General features: G+C 40.1%; 1 protein-coding gene across 2 annotated transcripts in view; it reads right to left on the bottom strand.

The window, feature by feature from the left end:
* LOC114447199 (voltage-dependent calcium channel subunit alpha-2/delta-1-like) overlaps positions 1–23,076 on the bottom strand; it is a 106,878-nt gene extending 83,802 nt beyond the window's left edge. For both annotated transcript variants that reach the window (XM_028423336.1, XM_028423344.1), the window contains exons 1-3: positions 22,726–23,076; positions 8,723–8,804; positions 6,632–6,748 (exon numbers count right to left, since the gene is read on the bottom strand). In XM_028423336.1, the coding sequence (XP_028279137.1) occupies positions 6,632–6,748; positions 8,723–8,804; positions 22,726–22,826 (300 nt within the window). In that variant the 5' untranslated portion in view covers positions 22,827–23,076. The remainder of the gene's footprint in view (positions 1–6,631; positions 6,749–8,722; positions 8,805–22,725) is intronic.
* Between the last annotated feature and the right edge of the window lie 3,388 nt (positions 23,077–26,464).

Here is a 26,464-nt window from a genome sequence, read left to right as displayed (position 1 = left end):
GAGGTAATTAGAGCATATACTGTAGAGTGCAGGAGGCTTTGAGTCATAGTCAGAGACAGGATCTGACTAAGAGAAGGGAAACAATGCATCTACAGTTTAAACTGTGAACTTAAACATCGACTAAACTTCACTATTGGTGATGCTTAAGTTTTGTTTTTTGTTGATAAATGATTATGATGATTCATGATAGGCTTATGAGGATGTATTTTGACAATGCTGAGGTGCATTTTTGTGCTTTCATGCTACCAAAGCAGGAGACATACTTGAGTTTATTCATGACAATGTTTGTCACATGTGTAGTACCAACATGCCCACTAGGGGCAGCATAGAAACAAAAATGGTGGAAATTTTTGAAGGCAAGTTTAGCCACAAAGTCTGCAATTACCTAGCCTTGTCAACCATCCTGATGTTTTTTTTTCTATTCTGTGCTAAGAATTTGTTCGGTCTCTGTGGATTCAAGTTTTATTTTCATGGGCCAGTACCTCTTAGCTTATGATTTTTAAAAAACTCCTCAGAAGTATGTAATAAGACAAAAACAAATATCACAACTCATTGACACTGAAGGAAACATAAGAGCACAAGTCACACTGAACCTATTATGTCTGTTCATACTGGACAGTTATGACTGCATAGATCACAGGATCTTCTCAAAAAGAAGAAGGGAATCAATATCCCACTTTAAATCAGTTTTGTTTCTGCAATGTCAAATGTGTCCTGCTTCCCTATGTATTTTATTATACTGTATATCTATGTTTACAAACCAATAATGCAAACAACTGCACAGGAGGAGAAGCTATATTGTATATTATTTTCTGCTGGCTGATTGTAATACAGACTGAAGCAGCTTTACTGAATGGAAATGTCTAAAATGGAAGCACGCATCCACACACACACACACACACCCAACAGTAAGACAATAAGAATGGACAGAAATGGAGAAAAGATGAACACAGGGCAAGGCAAGGCAAAACAAAATGGGAATGAAGCGTGACTGAGAATCAGAGTTATGGGATATGAAGTTAACAGGAAATAACGAAGAATACACACAGAAGGACACATTTAGAGGAAGGGCTGAAAGAAAAAGAATAGGAGGAATAAACGTGTGACAAGAATGTAGAGGAGAAAACTGATTGAGTTGAAGGTAAGAAAGGTGAAGCAGTGAGGTGTCTGAATGTAAAGATACATCAGCAGTATTCTCCAAGGCTGCAGTGAAGCTAAGCTACGACAGCAACTGCCTAAAGAATCTGACTCATCTACGGTATCAAAGAGATCTGAGAGGAAACTCTAAGACTGATAGACGCACACACACACACACACACACACCAATACCTCCCGCTCTTAAAAACGGAAATAATCAGCTTCAGATGACAACAAGACTTTTAGGGGTTTTGACTTGAGTTAAAAAGTTTTGCAGTTCTCCCAGCACCGTGGTGGTTTATTTCCTGTTGGGAATTACAGTCTCACTCAACATCTTTCTAAAGACGACGCACACCGAATGCTAAATACTGTGGCGCAACATGAAAGAGGCAAATTCTTTGATCGCCCATGAGTGGTGCAGTTACAAAATTAATTCCCCCGTCAGATTACCAACGCTTAGGGAACATTCATTTAGAATAGCCGAAACACACAGGTGTGAAGTGGCACCTGGCATGATCAAAGCATGTAAACATACACAGTTGCAGCTGTATAAGATACAAAGGGAAGGAAACTGAGCAAAGTGTAAGAAAAAAAACTGAGACAGAGAGTAGGCAGGAATGTGAAGATGCAGTGAGTGGAGAAACAGGAAAACACAAGACATTAGTTTTTGTGAGTGGTATCTATCAAACTGTACCACACTCTGAAGTCATTATGTCGAACTAAACAGCAAAAAGTCATTTTAGTTTCTGGTTACCGGTGCAGAGCCACAGTAAATGAAAGTCCAAATGTAAGGCAGATCAAAATGTGACAGCTAGCATGAAAAAAATATTCATAAGGAAATAATGACTATTTTTCCATGTAATCTAAACAAATAGATTCTTCATGAGGAATAAAAGGGGAGGGTGCAGGTTCGAATTTATATGTGATTTATTGACATCCCATAGAATACTTCTCCCTTTCTACGTAAACATACAGTGGCGGACACTCTATATGTTAATGTCCCTCAGACTTTCCAGAGGTTGGTTTGTCCATTTTGAGCCACCGTAGTATTATGGCAGGATCTAAGGAAAATTACCTACTCCCCAGATAGATATCAACAGACCATTCTAAGCTAATGAAACCTTTTGTTGACAAAGACAAGTAAAATCCCATTCTTTTTGATGAAGCTCATGAGCTTTACATACAGTGGTCAATTGAACGAATCAAATCATTTCTGACACTGTGCCATGTGTTAAGTATGTTGTTAAAACTGCTGGGACCCTGCACTCAATTAGACACATATATGGACAGCTTTGGGCACCATGGATGCAAAAATTAACATCATACACAGCGGACTGGCAGCTATAACAATTAAATGGAATGGGATGCGGTGGTTCTTCCTGTTGTTTGTAGGTTCTTTTATTTTTGTGGCTACCACCACATCCCGGTCCATTTCAGAATCAGAAATATTTTACTGTTCCCAGGGGGAAATTGCTCAAAATTTTCTTCACACAACGTGGGGCTCGAACCCACGACCCTGAGATTAAGAGTCTAGTCTGAGCTAGCCAGGCTGTAAGATGTGGGTGACTGGGTGGGAAAACTCCCAGGGACAAACAGAGACAATGTAATAGATGGAATGCTCTGGCCTGTATATTGGTGAAACTAACTCCACAGAAGAATGGCACAGCCCTCAGAAGGTGAGAGTGGTTGTCTACTAGCCATAAGGTTGGTGGTCCAGTTCCCCTGACTGCATGCAATGCATCCCTGGGCAAGACACTCAATTGTGATTACAGTGGGTAGAAAAAAGTGCTATATTATTATGCCTGTATTTCATGTGTTCAATAGTAGGGCTGAACGATTTTAAGAATAAATTGAATTGCGATTTTTCTGGCAAATATTGCGATTTCGATTTCATCCACGATTTTTTTCAAATCAAGTTTTAGTGCACATGAGCATTTGCAAAGATCACAGAAACTTACATCATACCTAGGGGTGGGCGATATGGCAACGATTTTATATCACAATTTTTTAATGATAAAATCACGATCACGTTTTTATCACTTTTTTTTTACATTGACACTAATTTGCATGTTTCTGTGTAAATGACTTCAGGTAGCCTACTCTGTCACTTCTCAAAAACTATCAGTAGATCTAAAAGTAAACTCTGATAACGTGCACTCAGTATTAGTTTTCAATAAACATGAAAATTTAAATAACGATTACAGAACAAAATAAAGCTTTATTTCAAATAGATTAAAAAGAACACTAATGTAATTCTGTAAAGTATTATTCAACGGTCATTTAAACAGACTGAAGTGTGCCTCCTAAGGTTAAACAATAAATACAGTATTGAGACTTAAGTAACTCCTAAACGGTACCGAACATAAATGTGGAGTTCATTTTGGGGACCAGTTCCTCCGTTTTCTTTTTGTTTTCAGCCATAGCATTTGACAAAACAAAACCTGATTCAATTAGGAGCAGTGGAAAAAACCATGGCTTCGACGATCTCAAAATCGCATCTGAGATCGCAATTTTCAGTCTAAAACGACAGCTCGTTCAGCCCTACACAATAGCACTAACAAAGTCTGTTTTTTCTGTGTGAATCAGGCTTTTGGAAGTGTAATTTGTTTTGTCACACAACACAAAGTGTGCCCCTCTATGAATTTGATATAAACATGATATGTGCCATAAATCTGAGCTGCGATGAAATATCCCCCCCATCCTCTCTTAAGCGGCCACAGCTGCCAACATTTGAGAGATTGCATGTCAAGGGAGCGCCTTCATCAAATGTAGTGATTGAATTGAGGTGACAGGATGGGCAGATGTCAGATTGACAGACAGCAAATCCAAGCAGGCCCCTGATTAACTTAATGACAGCAGCCATCATTCTAATGGGATTGTGTTCGTGGGCAATTGCTTGCACTCACAAACAAACCCAGGGACACACAAGCAAATAAACATTTGCAAAGCACAGCCAGAGGAGACAACTTGGCCTAGTGTAAAGAGAAAATGCCACCAGTGAGAGTGGCGGTGTCTATTCTGCTTATTTCAAGCACAAGACTCTCTCAACTGTATGGCTGGGGGGTGTGGAGGGGCTGTTTTTAAAGTGTGATGTCTTACTGTATTCACCAGCTTCAGGGAGAATTCAGTCAGTTACAATGCCCATGTTCATTATCTGGTGACGCCTTGGATTTGTTTCGGTAAAGCACGTATGGCTCACTGGTTCGGATCCCTGGTCTGGCATGAGTTGGAGGGAATGAATAAGCAGTGTTCTCCCTTGATATAACTGTTTGGTTCACCTCCTCCTTCAGGTACTGCTGACTCTGCACCAATAATCCTAAAATCATCTATTAACATCAAAGCTTCTGTTTGCAGCAGGCTGTAAACATGTTAATTGTGCCACAGAATATCTAGAATTAGGTTAAAAGTGGGTACCTGTAGGTAGATGCCTATTTATGTACCTGTGTGTAGTAGCTTCTAATAACTCTATGAGTCACATTAATGGTCTACTGGGTTCAAGTAGTGCCGGAAGAACGAGCACAGAGTGCTGCCTGTTGAATTGGGTACCAAGAGGCTAAGATCCTAATGGAAGGGTGGCCTGGCCTGTGGCTTCTAGTCTTTTGTATGCTGCCTCACGGTGCACTCATAGCCTTCCTATCATTGTCTCTTTCCAGTCATCGTCTTTTCTCTCAATTTCTCAATCAGACAGAAAGCTATGCTCCCATACATGATCACTTCATGCTGTGTGTAATCGGCACATCAAAATGGGTGAAGTTGAAAGAGAAAGAAGGAAGATAAGATGATGAGAAACAAAGGGAGGGAGGATAGTGAGTCAAAGAGAGGGGATTCTTTACCTCATACAAGATTATTAGATTAGCGTAGGTCAGGTCAAGAGCATTACAGATGCGGCAGTCGTTCTTTCACTACCTACATTACAATTGTGGTTCCTGTGACTATTTATGGTCCCTTACTGACTGCAATAAAGCTGGCAAGATTCTACTTCATTAAACAGACCACCGTTTTTAAAGTAGCTACCATTCCACCACAGGGCATCTACTCTTCAATGCTAATGTAGTGCATATATTTCCTGAGAGGAACAAAGAATCAGCATATGGTGTTTGTAAAAAAAAAAAAGTTATATCATCCCTCCGTCACTGTTTTCACACAGCAGAGAACTAAACAACTGTCATCAACACGCACAGGTGAAACACACAGCAGATGGTGTTGACAAAATGTAAGAAGAGAGACTGGAGTTTAACATCTTTATTCAGCTGCCATCAATCCACTGAGCAGCTACGTTTCTCTCCCAAGGTGCCACACAACAACACCCAAAACTAATTGTCCCTCATCCCTTGGCAATTATCAGGATGTAAGAAAAGCAAAATGGCTGGCTGGATTGATGGTGTAATCAATGAGAATGTAACCATGGCAACAGGCTGTCAGGCTTTAATTGGATATTTCTTCTTAGTCGGATTGATCGAGACTGGGAGCGTCCCAAGATCCTAATTTAGTTGGCCAGATGCTGTTAAAGTAAGGAGCAGGGAAAGGTTGTGTAGATCAATGTAGCTCAATGTGCTTTGTAATGACATGTGGAAAGGAAATCAAGAGATATATCGGCATGCTAACGTTCTCACAATAACGATTAATGGTTTGCTGGCATTAAAAAATTATCTTTTTTCTAATATTTACTAACAATCATCGAGTTGTTTATTGGAGGTCACCCTCAAACTGTCTAAAATGAGGACTGTCAAATTATACTTGGATGATAACAATATCAACATTATTAAGCCAGTCCAACCTGCAAGTGGATAAAAAAATACTAAAAATAACCATGGTTGATCCTCTAGGGAACAAAGAGCTTCTAGAGAAGCTTGAAGAATGCTCCAAACTTGGCTTAAAATGTGATGTTGAAGCTTACACGGTACAGTGTGTCAAAGGTCGCCCTGTTCTGTGTGGTTCACACAAACCAGGAAACCAAATCTGACACAACCTAACAACTTTTTCAATGTTTTTAAATTGTTTGGTCAACCTTCCAAGAGTTTATCTACATAAGGTGACCTTTGTCAGGGATACTTAACTACAATCATCATAGCATTTTCATTCTGTTATATGGATTGTAAAGTTCAAAGTAAACAGAGCCATTTGTCTTTTGTCAAAACAGCAAACGATTCATGAACACTGATATATAGTATAGATATTTTTTGGCATAAAGCAACACAGACGGGTAACTTCGAATTAGGTAACCTATCTGGAGAATGTCTGCTTACATTGGATCAGTGCATGGCCCGAAGCAGCGGCTCCATTCTGACGTGAAATGAAGAGAAGCAGATTGTTTTTGTGTGTTTCCCTGGGCCCTGAGTTTCTCTGTCCGAGGAGAGATGCTGAACCTGATCTCATAAATAATGTAGGACTTCCATTTTTTTTTTACTTCTAGTTTAACTCCAAAAATCACAGTGACAACAAGCATTACATTACTGGGACAACAGAGGCAGGGTCACCAGAGGATCACACTTACCTTTAGAGCCTGGGAACGATTTGCTAGCAGTTTCTCTATGTTCCTAGCAGCTGTTAGCACCAGTTCTGTAGCATTGTTGGAAGCCACGCTGAAGTGTGTTCTGTGTTTTTCATATATCTAAAACGGAGCAAAAGCAGAGAAAAGTAGAACTGATCAAAATGACGGACATGATTTTACATCTTATGTACTCAGAGATGCACTAACAATAAATGGAAGTAATAACAATAAATTGGGACTGCACACCCAAAATCACAACTTTGCTATAACATTGTAATGTTCTGCCTAAAATAAGTCTACTGTTTTTTATCTTAGTTTAGTTGTGTACAAAGTCATGTGAAGGGAATTCGCAAAGTAAGAACTTCATTGCTCAGTGTAACTGTAAAGTGCTGTGCATTTGACAATAAACTTCTTGAATCTTGAATCTCTTGAATCTTGAATAAAAGCTGGAGTTGGTGACACTACTTTTTGTGTGTTCACATCAAACCAGAAGATTCTTCCAGTTTTGTCCACTTTTTGGCAACATCTTTGCACTTACTAACACTAGCTTTACTAAACAAATAGGCGCAACTGTAGCTAAAGCTTATATATATATAAACAGTATTGATTGTTTCAATAGATACATCAATATGCATGGATTATAATCTGTCCCATGAGTTTTATATTTTCTACCCACAGACCGACTGTCGACTGTATCTTAAGTCAAGAATGTTACTCATTGGACCTTGATGGTCAGAGCGCAGTTATTAAAAAGCAGATAGCTACACATCCAATGACTAAACTGCAATGTCAGGTTATGTAACAAGACCATTTACTGTGCTACAGCAAAGAGAAATATGAAACACAAATGCCAAACAACCAATTATTTAGCAGCCTAAAGGGATTTCTTTGCCCGGCATTCAAAACCACAGAACTCCAGCATGTGCGTGTGTTTGTCTTCTTCCTCCTGACGTCAGATGGATTTTACTTCTAGTATTAAAAGGTAACATTTTTAATTTGGTTATTAACTGTGCAATCTCATGCCATACTATAGATGTCTTTAACTACAACCTGTTGTGTCATTTTACTATACATGAAGGCATTCCAATTAAACTCTACATGTTGTTTTACAATGTTTTAATAAGGGTGTCCTCAGAAGCAGCAGTGTGGGATCCAGGTGCTCAAAATAATCTCTCTCAATTTCTAGTAAAGAGCCACGTCGAATAAAAACATGTTTTGTAATGATTTCACTGATGCTTCAAAGCTGACTGATTTTTATTCTCACAGGGAGGCTGAGTGCCAGATGCATTATGTCAATCAATGTGGATCTAAAAAGCTTCTTCTCCTTTGTCTGTGTGTGTATGTGTGTGGACTATAGCGATCACTGTATAGTTGTGACGCTGATCTTATCTGAGCATGTACATTGTGCTGGCAGACACAAATGATGCAGCGTTACGTCTAAGGAGAAGCTACTATACATAGACTGGAGATGTGTTGTGACAGTTGAGGTTGTGCACGGAGGGTTAATAAGACAATTTTTGTCAATAATAAATCTGTCATGGAGCGGTTAAATAAAAACCTGGGTTCACCCCCATGGTAGCTATAAAAATGGAGGAAAAGATTGTTGGGGACGGGAAAAGAAAACATCTAAACCCAATCAAACACCAATGGAGGATAAATTATGCCTAACAGGCTATGACAAAGCACATCAATGATGACCTTTCCCTACATGCCAAGATTCATTGTACATCTGTGATGTTTGGATTTTTTATGACTCAGCAAACAGAACATTAACAACTTTTAAAACAAAGGTTGTAAGGTAACAGGAGCAGCACATGTTACACTGACACAAGATGGTCTCATTCAACAGTCAATACAACCTAAGGGTGGTGTCAGTTCTAACACTAGCTATAGTGGATGCTACTTTGCCATATAACTTATACTGCTGTTGGAATAACCAGCTAATTTGAAAAGGTAGCTAGTTTTAATGGTACAAAGTGTGCCCCAGTAGTCTTTTACTTTTAGATATAGGTTTATATGTTTGATAACACAGAGTGTGTGTGTGTGTGCGTGCGTGCGTGTGTGTGTGTGTGTGAGACAGAGAGAGAGACTTACCTGTATTAGGTTCTGCATGCCACTGGCTGTGTCTGTTAATGTGATCAAATCTTTTTGCATCTGGTCCACCCATTCTTTTACCCTGTGAAGATGATAAAAAGAAAGGTGACAGTTTGTCAACAGCCTCTGTTTGGGATCTACAATCACATTTCACATCTTACCTATATTTTAGCAGATATGTTTGACTTGTCACATTAACGATAGTAATGATGTCATTTATGAGAGGTCCTGCTATTGTGTGTGCCAGTTTTGGATCCTTGGGACACCCAGTATGACCTAATATGGACTATGTTGTTTTTTACTGTCCACTAAAATATGAACAGAATCAAGGAGAAGAAGCATGAAACTATAATGTTTAGCCATGTGAATACATTGCTCTACTCCACATGGACTATGCATTAAGGAAAGAGCTATTCATAGTTGTCAGCATGAGAGTATAACATCCTCAGGGGTGAGATGCTGGTTAATATTCTTCTGATGAGGACAAAAAAAAGCAATATAGTTTTCTATGACACACTTGAATAAGATGTGAGATTGGTTGCGTTGTACATCCAGTGGAACTCTTTGACCTCAGTGGTATGCCAGTGTGTGCCCATGAAGATGAACAGTAATTATCAGCATGTCTAAATTGCTATAAATCAAATGTATGCCCTGTAACGTAGCCATAGGGACATAGCTTCCTTATATAGAATATATCCTTGACATCCAGTTCAGTTCAGGTCATGTGTATGTAAGAGGTGTCTAGGTGAGACCATACGATACCCATAACTATCGAAACACCCATGTATCGTTTACGTTGTCAGGCTAGTTGTGACACAGCTATACCCTGCATGCACTACAGGTTATTTATTTCCCAACTGCACACAGCTCTCACTGTATTTTATATTTTACTTACTAATTTCATAATTTGTTTATTTTTTTTTTAGAAAATATGCTATATACTTTTTTCTTATTTTAACTGCTCACTTAATATTTTCACATTTTAATCTTATCTACAATTTTTTAAAATCCCTATTTTACCCATAATGCAACTCCGCATTCTGAACCCGCAGATAAATACTCCTACACACCCGTATAACAGTCAAATTAAAAATACATGATGTAATCCATAAAGAGAATTAGCTTTCGCCCCCATGGTGTGACTTAACCTCTTCACCTTCCACATTGCTGAGGGGGGCCGTTTGACACATGAACCCCGTCTGTGTTATCTGATTTAAAAAACACACTGTAATGTGAGCAGGCTTACCTCACACTGTAAATGTGTAGCATTGCAGCCACATAATATATTTAGCCATATGAGAGACAGCTGCTGGTGACTGATGGCAGACATGGGATGGACGAAGTGTCAGCGTTTTTAACAACACGATCATTTTGTCTTCGACCTATATTTAGAGCTGCAGTGGTTCTGTCTGCATCTCCAGAGTCAGGCTAAGGTTCACTGACCACAGTGTGCAGGTGTGTCGTCCACGTGACTTTTCTAAATAAGCCTGGTTGGCCTTGAGGCTGGGGCATGATAACAGGTGTCTACTAGGAAAACCATGTAAGTATGCAGGGGGTGTAGTTATGCTCCATCAACACAGTGTTGAATTTCATTATGTGCCAACTTTGTCATTACACAATTGAGCAAAACACACTGTTCAATTTTTAATTTTTCAGAAGAAAACAATCATATATTTACCACATTAATAAAACAACATGTTCTCAGCAGCTCTCCCCTTAGTGTGAGGCTCTAAGGGTTGCAGAGCAAGTCCAAGTTAAGCATTTCTTTCCCAAATATATAGGCGGCTCTGATTATAAACAAGTGTGAGTGTACCCTGTGATTGCAGAGCTTCTCTGCACAACACCAATAACCAATACCAATACATTGCTATATGTAGGATGCACCTCATTGCATGATGAATCAACAGATCAACATCTCTTGACTAACTCTGCAAGGAATAAGCTAACAATGCTAAAAAAAAAGCTGTTCTTGTCTTTGTTTTGTTCTTGTCAGATCTTTATAGAACATACTGTTTATTTCTGAATTTATTGTATCCCCACTTAAACCACAATGAAACCACAGTATTGACCAATCAGCATGGACATGTAAAATACACATTATGTTATTTTGAATGGCAGGAACTTATAATTTGTCTCCAGTTTTTCCATCTAGGGGATTCTACACTACAAAGGAAAACAGATTGAAAGGGCTGATTCAATCCTGTAAACAAATGGACCACCAAATACATGGAGTTCCTGTAGTTAGAAACACATTATTATAGCAAAATTCACTTACACAGAGCTCTTCTCATGAGGTCAGATGTATAATAAAACTTGTAATAGCTCCTTAGAAATCTCTCTGATCTTGGTTTAATAGCATCTCCAGGGTAGCAACTAAGAGACTAAGCAGTGTTCTGATTAGCCACTTCCACGAAGAACCATCTTCCCCTTATCAGTAAATATGCATAACACCAGGATGCGTGGCTTCCTCTTAAGAGTTTACTAAACGTTAAAGAGAGCGAAAAAGAAGCAGACACAGTTTGAAAACAGGTTTTAAGAAAGAAACTTGGAGCAGGACATGGAAAAAGTAGATATTATCTTTAACCCCTTCCACTCTTTCTTCCCTGCTCCCTGGGGAAATTTAAGGAGGGAGCACGATGAGGAAAGGGAAGAACCTTCTACAGTGGTGGTGAGCTTCAGTATGGAAAGCCAATGACTGGCTTTACAGAGTGCAGTGGTAGAAACGAAAGGAACTCTGTGAAACTCAGTGTGAGACTTGCTGGGACTGCAAACCTCTTTCACTTCTATTTATCTGACTGCCACATTAATATCAGCCACTTATAAGGCAGAAGGTTTTTCATGGTCTGTTGAGAAACACCCTTTTTTCCTGCTTTACTTCACTTGTTCTTTCTGCCAGTTGTGGTTACTCACTCTACTCCACTTTTCCACTCTAATTTGTACACCTAAATTGATCGGTGCTTCTTGGTCTGCAACAAGAAACACAGAATTTGACTGACTGTAATAAGCGTGTCACATTTACAGGTTAAAATCATCTAAGATAAAGGCATGCAGGAAATCAATGTCCCCTTGCTAACAATGTTGTGCATTATGCAATCACCACAAGTGATGATGCATCCTTGATCACAATGGTTATGCAAAACCTAGTGCAAAATAGGTGTGACCTAAAAGTAATATTTGTTTGCAGGAACTAACTAGACACTTAATGTTGCAAACACATTTTTCACTGCAGCCAGTATTTCCACTGTAGGGTTCACTCTTGTGGGAGAAAGTACCTTCCCTAGGGTGGGTACTGAGGAAAAAAAAAGAATGCATTTAATAGGCTGATTAGGGGCTGCAGTGGACATCTCTAGTATCCTGAATGGAACTTTCAAGTTCCATTGAATTTCAAGATTCTGTGCTAATGTGGTCTTCCAAAGTACTTTCTGCAAAACAGCAAACAGGGTGTGTACTTCTGTAACATCTGCACCCTTTGTCAGATCAGCCTTCAACGTCAATCAGGAAAAGCCTATCAGACCTATCACTTTGTTTAGCTGTGGTACTCAAAATATCACTGATAACACACGTGCAAATGTTCCTGTACCGAGCTGGAAATGAGCTACAGACTTAAACATGAACCCACTTTGGGTCATGAAACAGTTTCCTACTTGAAGCTCTGATACCTGTCTCATGTTGTTTTGTAGTGAAATGTGACTCAGTGTGTGTACAGTAGAGATCATCCAAGGTTCACCGACTTCAGAGTTGACTTCAGACACACTTGGTTGGAGATTAGACAAATGGATCATCTCATATGAGGGCTTCAACTCTGAAAGGGTGATATTAAAATTTCATCAAGTTCTTTCTATGTTGAAATGTGCCAGAGAGTTAAACGGTGTGAAATTGGATGAGGTGCTGGCCAACTGTCAATATTGCCAGGGATAGTAGTACAACATATCTCTGCAAACTAATACAGAAAAACAGAAAAATACATGTCAGAGGGCATGTGAGACTTCCTCTCTGCTAAACGAGCTGATTCTTTGACCAGACCAGAGACTGTGTGTCTTAATTTGTGTTTGACCCTTGTGGCCATCAGTACAGTAGCTGATGGGGAGATAATAAAGCAGCCCCTCCCCCCTCTCCTTTCAGACTCTAATGACTGTAAGAAAGAGATGCTTCCTCTGTTAGGCCAGCTGTCTGGTTCTTTCAGAGGCCAGTAGGGGGTTCAAAGGTCACTAGGACAGGTGCAGCCATTAATGTAATGAAGTGACACATTTGAGCATTAGAGGGACAGGCCAAAAGCAGCACCTTTTAAGTTTATTAATAAATTTATAAAAGCAATAGATCAGTTTACTGTATGTTGACAAAGAATTTCCGCTTTTTTTAACATCTTTCAGCACAGTGTTTTGGTGTAGCTGCTGTTATCAGCAGCAGCAGGCAGCTGTTTTCAACAAGTGGGATCTGATTAGCCAAATATACACTGTTCAGGACCAAATAATGCCAACAGCAACAAAAGACGACTTTAGCATAAAATAGTAGACTGGGGGTAAAAAAAAAATAAAAATGATTTAGATCCACGAGGACCAGAAGCTGCATGTTAAATATCTGCATCACAAGAATAATCAACGAAATCCAGTTTAGCTACCTCTGTTGTTTAGTGCTATAGTTTCAACTATGCAAAATAATTATTCTAAAACCACTATTATTTTTGAGAGGGAGAGGTGAAGAAAAAATATTTTAAAAATTATTTTTTATCAATTGTTTCCTGACTCACTATTACAACCTTAATGAAACCACACAACCTCACTCTGGCTGTTGGAGCAAATTCACGGGGTGAACATGGGAAAGTGGACACAATCCCAGAATAGACAGGCATGACTCAGCCAGAGAACACTGCTGGCTTACTACTGACCACATTAACCCCTCTGGCCAAGCTATGTGTCACTGTGTAGGAGGCAGTTTGTGTCTCCTTCTGTTTGTACACTTCAAAACCACAACCTCTAGCAGTCTAGCAAGCTATTTAACACAATTTTAACAGGTTAACAGGAAGTAAAACACCATTGCTCCAACACCATTTAGATTGATAGACTGTATTCCAAATAATTTCCCTTTGCTTCCACATCACAAATAATAGGACAGCATCTCTAAACCTGTTTTTATTGTACCCTTTTTATACCTGCATCAGCGTGTTTTAAACGTAGGCTGCTACAGTGAGGAGCTACAAAGATAGATAGTTGTAATAAAGTAGATATAGAAACTGTCCTTGAACATAACTTCCTTTCTTACTTTCAAATTCACATCTACCTACATTAAGGGTTAATATAACAAGGTCACAATAAGGAGTTTGGAGAAGTTTGTTACCCAGCATTAAAAGGTAGATCCCAAATGGAGTTCATGGAGAATAGATTGCGCTTTTATGACAAACTTATTTCTATAAGAAAACAGCAAGGGAACTTCAAATAAATACCTTGCAGACTGTATTCTTATGTTGTGGGCTGTCAAAGCGTTAGAACAGCTTGTCATAAAACACTTTTTTACATCTCACTGGTTAGCAGGCACTAGCAGCTTGCTAGCAGCCAAGTCTTCTCATCTCAGCTGAAGCTGGTGGTATTAATAGTCTAGTTTCATGCAGCCTGCGTGTCACATCCATAATCAACAATGGAAGAGAATGTTTTAAGAAGAAAGAAGAAGAAAAGTCTCCCCTCCACATGACCTTCCATTCAGCGGCACAGGTTTAAAAGTACATCAGTGTCATTTTCCTAGATAGATCTGTTTGTCCTTTATTTTTAACCAAGCAAGAAGAAAAAAAATCTGACACCATGTAAACACTCTGAGAGCTGAGAGAAAGTCAGGAATATTGATCTTGCGATGTTGGACGTCATTCTGACTGTATCTCAGAAAAGTCACACCGGCTCAGGGGCCCCTGACGCACCCGTGTGCGAGCAACCACAAGAATCCAGGGCTCAATATCCAATCTCTGAGTTTCCACTCCAGTGCCCTGTCGCCTTGTAAACATCCCCATGTTTTTATACCAGAAACTCAGTCTGCAGATCCACATTTGATCTCTTAATTCCATTGAAAAACCATCACAGAGGAGGCGTCTGACAGCAAACGCCCTCCCTTCAGCCTCATCAGGTTGTGGAGTCAAAGCTTCCAGCACTGGGAGACAGATGGAAACCTTAAATCCTCCTCTAATAGTAGTAATTTGGGCATCTAATGTGTTCTTAGAGAGAAACAAGGATGACTTACAGGAAGCAGAAAGAGAGAGAGGCATGTTTGAGGATGTCAGCATGGATGTAATTGAGCCGCTGCTGGGGGATAGCAAATAAGAGCTCTGACTATGAGGCAAAGCAACTAATAAGCAGTGAGCTTGACAGAAAATTGTGAAAGACAGTCACCTTCTGCCACTTTTCCACACTCTTTTTGCCATTCCTGCCTTTTCCACACTCTCTTTATCCTGCAACTGCAGTTTTCCCACAATTGGGCGTCTATGATACCTCTTTCTAGTCAGCTTGGATGAGGCGCTCTATAAGGAAATAGCTGTAGTTTGCTTTAATTTTGTGCATGGGTGAGGTTCCCACCATTGTGGGAACACTAGATATATTTTAACATGCTGATACACAAGTGTGTGTCACAGTTTTTCGGTTTGGTTTTGAATATAAATACACCTTGAGTACATACACAACATGTCAGTGTCTGCAGGTACGCACATTACATATATTTGATGCTGGTTTTTTAAATTACTTCCCCTACCAATGGACTTAGTTCCACTACACAGACCCAGGTTGTATTTGGAATACAGAACAGTTAATAACTACTTTGTCATCATGTTTGTCTTTCATCTTCATTTTTTGTTCTATATCATTCTCTTTTCTTTATATCTGCACCATGTGTATAATTTTCTTTTGCTTTGTTAACATCCTTCAAATCTCATATGAACTCCACATAATTAATATCCTCATTTTCCACCCTTTGCTTTCAGCCCCTCCCTCCTCTCACATGTATCACTACAAAGTACAAAGGAGACAAGTGATGATATCTTCTCCTTTATTGAGGTCAATAACACCATAATTGCAGGCTTTGTAAATGTCTCTCGGCCTCATTATCCTCTATGGCAAGACATTATTGATGTTTCTGCCTCCTCTCTACAGCTTCCTCTTAGCAAGCCAGTTTTTTTTTAACCACATGCAAACGCACCCTGCACAGATCTGAAGAGCTGTGTTTAAGTGAGCCTTCACAACAGCGGTCTCTGTGCTCTATTAGGCACTCATGTTAGGGTGTATCACAGTGGTGGGAGAAGTAACTTGACAAATGATTTTAACATGATAGGGGAGGTGTTGCTGGGCAGTCATGCATCTAAAAAGCAGGTGTGGGTTACAGGAAGGCGATTCCCCCTGGACTGATTTAATAGTTTGGATTATAGCCACAAACTGCCTCATATTGACCTGTTATGCTCAGTTTAACATTTAAGCAACACTGCTGGTTCTTTAGCTTTAAATGCAAGGACAAAATGAGGTTGATAGGTAGGATGAGTGTTTTCATGTCACTTATTTGACAAATCAGACATATGTGATAGCAGCAGTGATGATTAATCTGACACAATAATTGAGTGTTCTGGTTTAGTGTCATTTGGTTCTTCTGGTTATCTGAGCACTGCTCTGCACTGGGCAACATGAAACTGCCACAGGGTGGGGCCTGGGGTCAGACATTTTTTCCTACCCTTGCCCACATTTGACCTCACACTGCACCACGACAAGCTGGGACTGACTTGCTGTCCCCCTTTATTGCCTAGTCGGCCTCCACCACACCCTCCATGTCAAATGACGTATAGGCCCTGACAGAACTAACAGCTCCCTTTGTATCACCTCTCACAGCAGGTGTCCGGACACATTAAACTAGGGGGGGAAATGGAACTGTTGTGACACCTGCAAGTGTTTATACTTGATGCAGAGCAATTTCACCTGCTGCTAATATTCTAGCAAAAAAAAAAAACACAGCTGTAACTAAATTACTTTCTAGTGTGTGCACACATTTGGTATGAGACATGCTATCCTAGCTAATTCACTGTGTTTCCTTGTGGCTCGTTCTCACCCCTCCAGCTGTCTTTCTCTGTGCGACATGTCATTTTGAACTCAAATGACTAAACCTCCACATCTCTGTCACCTTCACACTGAGCAAACGCTCTACGCATCCATCCATACATCAACCCCTTCAGCCTCACTACATGCACACACAACTTCAGACAACGTGTATAAATAGAGAGGTTCGAGAGCCCCCAAAACGCCCAAATGCCCAATTAATGTCAATCTAGACGCCCACACAAACAGACACCTGTTAGTACTGCACTAGTCTCCCTGATGCCTCTGCACAGTGTCCAGTGTAATCCGAACACTGGCATTAACAGCTCTTATGTCTCAATCCGACTCCATTAATGGCCTCAAGAGGGGCCATCACAGGCCGGCGTGGGTCCACTTTTCTAGGGCCTTTCTCAAAATATAACACATCAGATGGGCTTCAGGTGTCATGAGAGACATTTTAGGTACGCACTTAGAGCCTGAAGCGCCTGATCAGGACATGTTTGCTAGGCCTTCACACCAGTCCAAGATATTAATAGAAAATTTTGATTTAAAATCATTCATATACAGTCAGTTACGCCGCATCTTGTACACTTCAGATTCATCCAAACAAAAAATTTATCACACTTGTTTTTACTGCATAACTCTGCCTGTGTTGAGGTGTTACTCAAAAGTGATGCATTTAAAGTTTAGAACAAGTTGTAAGGTAGCTGAACGCTTGCAAATCCTGCTTAGATAAATGCTAACCAGCTTGTTAGCATTGTTGGCATATTATACCTAACTTGCAAAACAGTGTAAATTAACATGAATATAATAAATAAATGAATAATTTATTTCACTTTAACTATAACCTTAACTCTAAAACAAAATACTGTTAAAGGAAATTTGTTTTTATTTTTATCGCTTTTGTCAGAAAAAAACTGTTCTACTGTTTCTACTGTTACTCCCATTGCTTTATATTTTGTTATACAGATGTGCTTCCTGTGCCAAACTGGGCTGCCATTCAGACAGCTGTTAGCTATTCCCAACGTTGCCTGGGCAACGGTGCAATGGAAAATTCTTGGGAATTTCCACATGGCAAAGGATTGTGAGTGAAATAATAGCACTGGGGGTTGCTTGTCATTCCCCACTACTGGAAGTTTTTCTCCTTACATACGTGTGAGTATCTTTATTCTCCAAAGGAACTTGCGATGAGAAACCAGACACTAAAGCAAACTGGTAGGCCTCACATAAGCAAGGGGGCGGAAACATTTCAGTGAACGGGTGGAGGGAGATTTATGGGAAGCCCCCTGTCACACTACAACCCCGTGTCCTGTATCTTCAACTTAAGTCAGGACACTCAACACTCCTTCCCCTAAAGATGGAGGCTTGCCTAAATATAGCAAAAAGTGAAGAGGAATGAGAGAAAAAGAATAAGAGGTGGGAGAAAAGAGTAAAGGAGAGGTGGAAAGTGAAGACAGGCACAGATTTTGCACCCTTGAATGTGTAACAGATATAACCCATCAGCTGCCTGCTTCTGGGCATGCCTCCTGAAGTATACATATAAGCAGCAGAGTCCCCAATGGCCAAAGGTTGAAGATCACAGCCAAGGAAACCCTAGACAGCCCCAAGCTGATCATTTCCATCTGCTGCTTATTGCATTTGATTCATCCTCCTCGAATCTCCCCCGTATTATCACTGTCAAAATCCGAGTTGGATTTGACACTGGAATAAATATTGAAATTAAACCTAATGTCTTTGTTTTTTCCCAATTATATGAGATATTCTTAATCCTTCCATCTCTGCCAAAGCAAGAAGCAAGAATCCACGGCTGTGTGATTCAATCATGAAACAAAAAGCCTGCAGGCCTTTTCCATTGACTAAAATAAAACTGAATTTGTAAAAATAATAAAAAAGACCAATGTGTTGGACACAGTGACTGCAGCCAGCGTGATTTTCCAGGGATATAGGCACATTTTCTGGTTCAAATCACCTAGCACAATCATGACGCAAATCAAATGCGAACGTAAAAGCATTAACAAGTTCCCTTTGCTGCAAGCCAACTTTTAAACCATGACTCAAAAGTGATCATCTGAACACAGCATGATGGAATAAAGTCACAATTATATATTAGATTTGTTTTTCTTAATTGTTCGAACATATTAGATTTTTATGGCTACTATAAACATATTGTCCAGAAGACATTTTGCCACATAATGAGGAGCTACATATGGGAAATGAGCCATATTCATTACAGGGCACTGTCGGTGTCTGTCCACGGGGATGAAACATGTGTCAAGGTAAAAACAAAGATGTCACATCATACCAAGAAGGCAGGAAAAGAATCTCTATTAAAAGGTATAACACCTAAATAATCTCATTTTTCAAGAAATTTTAAGGCATTTGTACCCTCAGCGACCCGTCCAGGATACCAGTGTACAGCTAATAAAATGCATCAATCATCATATTTTGTGGTGTTAAGAGGTCAGGGCTGGTGGTGAGTTCATAGCATAAGCAGCTAAAAAAATAAGCCAATGTTCCAAAACTATCCCTTCTACAACCATAAACTTTACATCTGGAAAAAGATTGTAATAATTAATATGGATATAAACTTTTTGGATCAAGCGTCATTATGAGAGAAAATGCCTTCACCAAGAACTCACACAAAATACATCAGTAAAGTTTTAGGCATTTCAGTGTCTTAAAGAAAGGCAATTGCTATAAATAGGCTAAATGAAACTACAAGTTTGTGCCAAATGCTGATGATGATGAAGAAGAAGTCATGTTTGCTTTTCACTCACTTTTTGTTACAGGTTAAAAAACTTGACTACAAAAATTGTGGCACGAATCTTCCACAAAATGACACGAGTCAAGGACAGGGACATGCAATAAATGTAGCCAGTTTTGCTTCAACAACATCCAAAAAAAGATTATCCTCCAAATTATGAAAGAAAATGGACACATAACCAAACAATGTAAACTATTGCTTTCAGAACACAGAAGGTTGTAGGTGTCGTCTTCCCGTTATGCGTAGACACATTCAACATCTTTTCTTTATATGTGGATAATCTTGACAGCCTCACAGCTCCCCATGTTGCTCTCTGTTCAGATGAAGTACCTCCTCACATTATGCCCACTGATCGCCAGAGACGAGGCCGCAAACATGAGAAGCATGGCTCTTTAGCTGGTTGAGCATGAAATCTAGTTAGCCTTTAAAAGAAAAAAAAGCAAGTGTGAGTGGGAGAAACTGAGCATGAGGTGACAGGAACTGTGGAAAAAAACACACAAAGAGGATAGAGATATCTGAAAGCCAGAAAGAAGCATATGATCATTGCAATGAGACGTGGACATTTCTCCCCATTTGTTGCTTTGACAGTGGTAACACAAATGTCAATATACAGGCTGGATTTTTCATGTTGTGTCTTTTCCTCTCCATCTCTATCTTTTCCTTTTTATCTCCCCTGATCTCTCAGCTAGCTCAATGGCGCCGAGATCTCTGGGGGTGTGGGGGGGTGGGGGTATCAGACTTTGCATTCCAGATTCAGTGATGTTAATCATCTGCCCTAGGGCAACAAAGAAAAGAGGAGAAGGAGAGGGAGAGGATAGTAAAAAGACACATAGGAAGCCGGACGGAAGGAAGATGGACAGGGAAAGAACAAGGCGGAAAGCAATGAGGGAGAGTGAGAAGCGAGGGCGGCAAGGGGGGCGGGGGGCTGAAACAGACAGATGCTGGCATGTTAGTTCAGAGCTGGAGAATGGCGATTCAGTCACACTTCCAGCCATGAGACATGGCAGTAAAAGGAAATAAAGACACACAAATTAGCCGAGCTACTAAAGACATCCACTATCCTGACTGTCCTGAAGGAAAACACGCCGGGTCAGCCTCTCCATCTTTGCCCCGCTAGTTTCTCTATGACTTTAACCTTTAGGAGTCAACGTGAATCAAAATCAACATCACTCCATCACCAGCACCGAGGCTGTGGTTGCTCACAGTGAAAGAAGTGAGAGAACCAGCACCTTCGGTTTTAGTGTGATTTTTCTATTCTTTAAAATGACTTCTCACGGTTTGAGCACAGACTGTAGAGACAAAGTGTGTGTGAATATCATGTGCACAACCCACAGATCAATCCACTTAATGCCCATGAAATATAGGGAGTGGGCAGGCCACTCTGCTAGTCTGACATCATTGTAGTCAGCCATTAGGCTAAGTGCCATCATGGCTCACCACCTCTCTGGGACAGGCTCCTTTAGAACCATCTGGAATACCATAAACCTGTTGATATAAAGAGTGAGCTGCAGTATATGAGGCCGGACATGTTTGTTTTAGATGTTGGAACTGGATTTCTGTGACTGCAGACTATATCATCTGTTACATCTATTAATGGTACACTGCAAATATAGAGGCTCAGAGTCATATTTAGACTTTAACAGAGAGTGATACCTCTGAAGTCATCATCCGAGTCCTGCAGGGCAAGCAGGGACTTTACAGCTTATAGCTGGAGGCCAAAGTACAGCACATCCTCACACAGAAACCAACGAATAGGTCAAAATATAAGTGGTGAAACAACACAGGATATGTTCACATTATGAGCCACATCTTTTAATTCGGATTTAATCAGATTTGTCCATCCTGACCATTCACATTCATGCCCCATGGCTGCACATCCCATTCAGGATCACGTCCTAAAGTGACTCAAGTCTCAAGTTCACTCAAGTTGTGTGCACAGGCCTGGAAAATCAGATATGATTATACTCTCTTGCAGACATGGATACCACAGACCTTAAGTAGACCAGACATTCAGGTAGATCACTTGCTGGAACTGTTAACATGCACAGTAGCTCTTATTGCCTTTATAGTTTTTGATGATAAACTGCAGCTAGCAGCTCTCGCCACAACCACATTTTCAAAGTCAGAAGCTAGTCTGGTTCCCAACACATTGTAGGATACTGCCTTTATATAGAGTGGTCAGTAGATCTTCACACAGATGCCCATGTGGTAGGGATGCACCAATCCCAGTCACATTTTAGATCAGGTAATTGTTCCACAAGGCCAATCTATGCACTTCGATTCTATGTTTGCAGGTAAACTCAACTCAAAACACTTGTGTATGGATGGCTACATGCTAAGCAAATGATGTGTACCATTATTTCCACACTTTACTTTTTGTCATTTGTTGGTTGGCTTCAGACACAAAAACTCCTCCTTACATGGCAACTTCTGTCATCTGCAACAAGCTTCTTTGCCATTTCCTCCACTACTTATTCACACAAAGGACTACTTTTACAGTGAATAAAAGAATAAAACTGGACAACAGACTACAAATCTAAAGAATAATTCATGTCGGCTAGTCTGTGGAACATGGCCATTTAGTGCCTGCTTATAAAAGAAGTCAAGTGTCTAAATAAGAACACAACTTGGAGGCATCATTACTTCTTACTACTGTAAGAAAGCTACACACAACTGTTTCATTATTGATCGTTCTATTAACTATTAGGGCCCGAAAATCCACATAAGCATAATATAATGTTTTTAATCATTTTATGACTCAACCCATAATTTTTAGCCCTTTTATAGGAGGACTTTGTGCTATATTTGTCTTGAAATAAATCAAATTTATTACAAAATATCAGCTCAAATGAAAAGGTTCATCCACTCAGACCCCTCTCTACCTTTCTAGGAAGATTGATGTGACAGACAGCCACACGTCACACTGCTGCAGGCTGGAATAAATGGACAGTAGCTTTAAATATCACGTTTCACAAAGTAATGTACAACCTCCATCACTCAGGAAGGAGGAAAAACGCTCTCTGCTTCAAAGAGATCCATCAACTTTAAGCTGTTAACTTCTTATACATTACTTTAAATATCACAACCATCAACGATGATACAACTCCAGTATGTATTTTGTGCTTATAAGCACAAAAATCACCCACGGACTTTTAAAAGCCAACAGGCTGTTTTGAAGCTGTACTCACATCTGCGCTGATGGGAATTGCCCGGTCGACACAGACGAAATGGTTGTCAGGAGTATGAGTAGAGAGAATGAGTAATCCATAGCTTTGTTTATTTTCCCCATGAAAGCAGAATCCAGACGGAGTGAAGACGCACAAAATAAAAAATAAAAAAACGTCCACAGAATCCACAGTGCCGTGCGTACTTCTCAGCCAAGCGCTTCACACCGCCATCGGTGCGCGTTTGGAAAGAAATCTCATCTGCTTATCTGTGCGTGTCCCCCCCACCGGTGGAGTTGAGGAGTGTGCTTTTTTAGGTTCAGCCTGTGTGTGTGTGTGTGTGTGTGTGTGTCTCAAACTGCGATAGGCTATTAGAGGAGATCTACAGCGTGTGTCAGAAAATAAAGAAGGAAAAAAGGGGAGGGCGCATTTAGATGTTCAGCTCGGCCGGCAGAGCGGTGCCATTCCGCACACTGCAAGAAAACATCCGGACAGCGGCGAGGCTCCTGTTAAACACGTGGGAAAGTGGAAGAAACTGGGTGGGATACCCGTTTACAAGACGTTTTAATCTTCTGAATAATAGAATGACGACTTCTAACTGTCGTGAAGATATATTGAACATTTTTAGTTGATTTAAAAAAATATATTTCTGCGGGAATCCTGCAAAAAAATCGAACCAAATGACACACTGACCTAATTTCATGTACAACATGTACAAAAACTAAAAAGAATTCTATGTATTCTCTGTATGGACACTGTTTTAAGTGTTGACTGATGTTAATGACACTTTTTACAGTGTGTTTGTGGTTCTGACGCACCAAAGTGTTTCCGGGTGCCCTCTCTACGCACCCCACGCAGCATCAATTACGCATGCAGAACTTTTTGAGTTGTTTTTTCCTCTCAAATTTAAATAAAAAAAGAAATTAGATTTTCTTCTTCATCTGAATTCAGAACTCCGAATTTCAACTGTTTGTTTTCAAATACATTTAAAGAACTCCGTTTTCTCAGAATTTAAAATTTAAACTCAGAGCTCCAACTTGTTTTTCACTTAGAAAAAAATCTGAATATCCAACTTTACTTTTAAAATAGTCAATTAAAAAAAATGAACATGAATTTAAATGCAAAAATCGGTTATCTAAAATGAGGGCCCTTACCCTCTTCTGTAGGCCAAAGGTCAACCAATGTACACTCCTCTATTGCCTCTTATAACCTGGCATAATGAAGCATCTCATATTCTCCATATTAAGCCATCCTTCTCAGTCTAGGTGGGTATTGTTGGTCCTCCTCTGCATCCTCCATAACATGGATGTGAAAGCTGAACAGTGATGTTGCCTGCTTTACGTGTGTAGCTGAAAGCATTTCATGCTGTCAGATTCAGCCAAGCATCTCAGTAAATCTAATAAAGAGTGTCTGTGTTATGATTACATGTATCATTATGAGTCTTCAGTTCATTTCAAATCATGCACTGCTTATGCAGAAATGTGATAATAATTTCCAGCTGCTCCTACGGCCAGGACAAAATTTTAATATAAAGTGACATTCCCCCTTTTGCTGGAACAATCAGCTAGGTAAATACCAGGAGAATAAAGTGTACTTTCTATCCAGATACCAAACTAATCTGACAAATTTCTTCCTCGGTTATTTCAGAACTCCAAAGTTATTATTTCTGAGGTTTTTTTTCAGGGTCAAAGCAGACAAGCAAAGCAAAGTGTTGCTCACCTGCCATTATGTGAATCACACAAATAGATTTACTGTGCAAATAGCTGCCCATGTTCCCCCGTCTCAGGTTTCACTATAACTCATATAAAAGCTGCTCCTCTGGGAGCTGTTGCCAGGCAGGGCTCAGAGACGGGGGGGGGGGGGGGGGGGGGGGGGGGGGGGGGGGCATCAGCCATGCAGAGAGAGAGAGAGAGGGAATTCTAGACACATTCTTTAGAAAAAAAGGGACCATGTGTTCCTCCAAAAAAAAAAAAAATTCACTCAGCAATCCTTGCTGCATCTTGCATTTGCCTGGCTGTTACAGTCTCCTTAAAAAGGATTACATGGGATTTTCACAGGGATTACTTCTGTTTTACAAAAGCCTCTCAAAAAACAAAAATTCAGTTTGACTAAACACATCTCATTTCCATAAATGATAAGATTACCGGCACGCAGCATTGTCTGAGGTTCATCCTTAAAGCTGGTGTAATCATATATTTTTTGTCAACAATTGATTGTCACACATAACTTGCAAAACAGAACAATTGCCAGTGAGGTCATATGCATGTGTGTGGAACTTTAAAGGCTAGAGTCCACTGTCAGCTTAAATTCCTTTTATTTTCACTAGTAACATGTGCGATATTTTTATGTTGGGGTGGCATAGGTGTGAGTGTCAATGGTTGTTTGTCTGTATGTTGCCCTGTGATAGACTGGTGACCTGTCCAGGGTGTACCCCGCCTCTCACCCATATATAGCTGGGAGGCTAATGGATGGATATTGTTATATTAAACCACAGGAGGGCGCTAGCTATGCAAACACCAGTTACCTCAGATTCAAAATTCAACCACCACGTTACTTGTTACATCCAGTTACACAATAAACCTTGCATTTTCCTCCCCACCTTTTAGCATCCTTTGGCTTTAATTACCGGAAAGTGGTACCCCAGTAATTCCTGTACAGAAACAAAACATTACATCACACATCAACTAAAGTGTATTTAGCTAGTTAGCACAGACAAACCAACCATTTCCCTCAGGAATTGATGGAAACCACAACAAAGCTACACATCATAAGAATGCAAATGCTTTCATTTTCTAAACTAATTTCTAAGCCAGTTATTCAGCTTAACTAAAAATGGCTCTGCAGGATGGACACAAACAACAAGAGAAAAAAAATGAAGATATTCAATGTGCATTTTTCCTTGTCTAAAGGTTGTGTTGATGTGAGTTTCACAGTTCACTGCTCTTTTACTTTAACCTGTTGACCACTAAAGTGCAGTTAGCTTTAGGTCTTGTTTCAGAAAAGAGCAACAGAAGAGGTAAAAATCAATGCAGGTGTGTGTATAATAGAGAGTGACACTGCTTTGTGCTTCTGAGTGCAATAGGAATGTGTGTGTGTGTGTGTGTGTGTGTGTGTGTGTTAGTGTGTGTGTGTGTGTGTCAGTGTGTGTGTGTGTGTGTGTGTCTTTGTGTGTGTGTGTCTGTGTGTGTGTCAGTGTGTGTGTGTGTGTGTGTCTTTGTGTGTGTGTGTCTGTGTGTGTGTCAGTGTGTGTGTCTGTGTGTGTGTCAGTGTGTGTGTGTGTGTGTGTGTGTGCGTGTCTTTGTGTGTGTGTGTCAGTGTGTGTGTGTTAGTGTGTGTGTCTTTGTGTGTGTGTGTCAGTGTGTGTGTCAGTGTGTGTGTGTCAGTGTGTGTGTCAGTGTGTGTGTGTACATGTATCAGTGATGATCAGAAGGATTCTGCTGATTCATCCAGAGGAATCTTTCCTCGGACGTCCTGGATGAAAAAGGCCTCTGAGCTTATTGAAGGAAGTGAAGATGGACTCACCAGAAACACGGTGCTCCAGACCGCCGAGCAGAACTCCAGCCCCCGGACCAGCGCTAGAAGATGGACGTTGATAAATCATTACGTCAACCCTTGAAAGTAACTAGTACTCTGAGTACTTTTTGGGGAGAGTATTCTGTACTTTTACTGAAGTACTTTTTAACATCAGTACCTGCACATGTGTGTTTTTTACAAAGATATCTGCACGCTCTGAATGTCCGAGCTCTGACAACAACACATGAAC

The sequence above is a fragment of the Parambassis ranga genome, chromosome 2 (genome assembly GCF_900634625.1).
Source record: "Parambassis ranga chromosome 2, fParRan2.1, whole genome shotgun sequence".
In the NCBI taxonomy this organism is placed as follows: Eukaryota; Metazoa; Chordata; class Actinopteri; family Ambassidae; genus Parambassis; species Parambassis ranga.
This window is presented reverse-complemented; position numbering and strand designations above follow the sequence as displayed.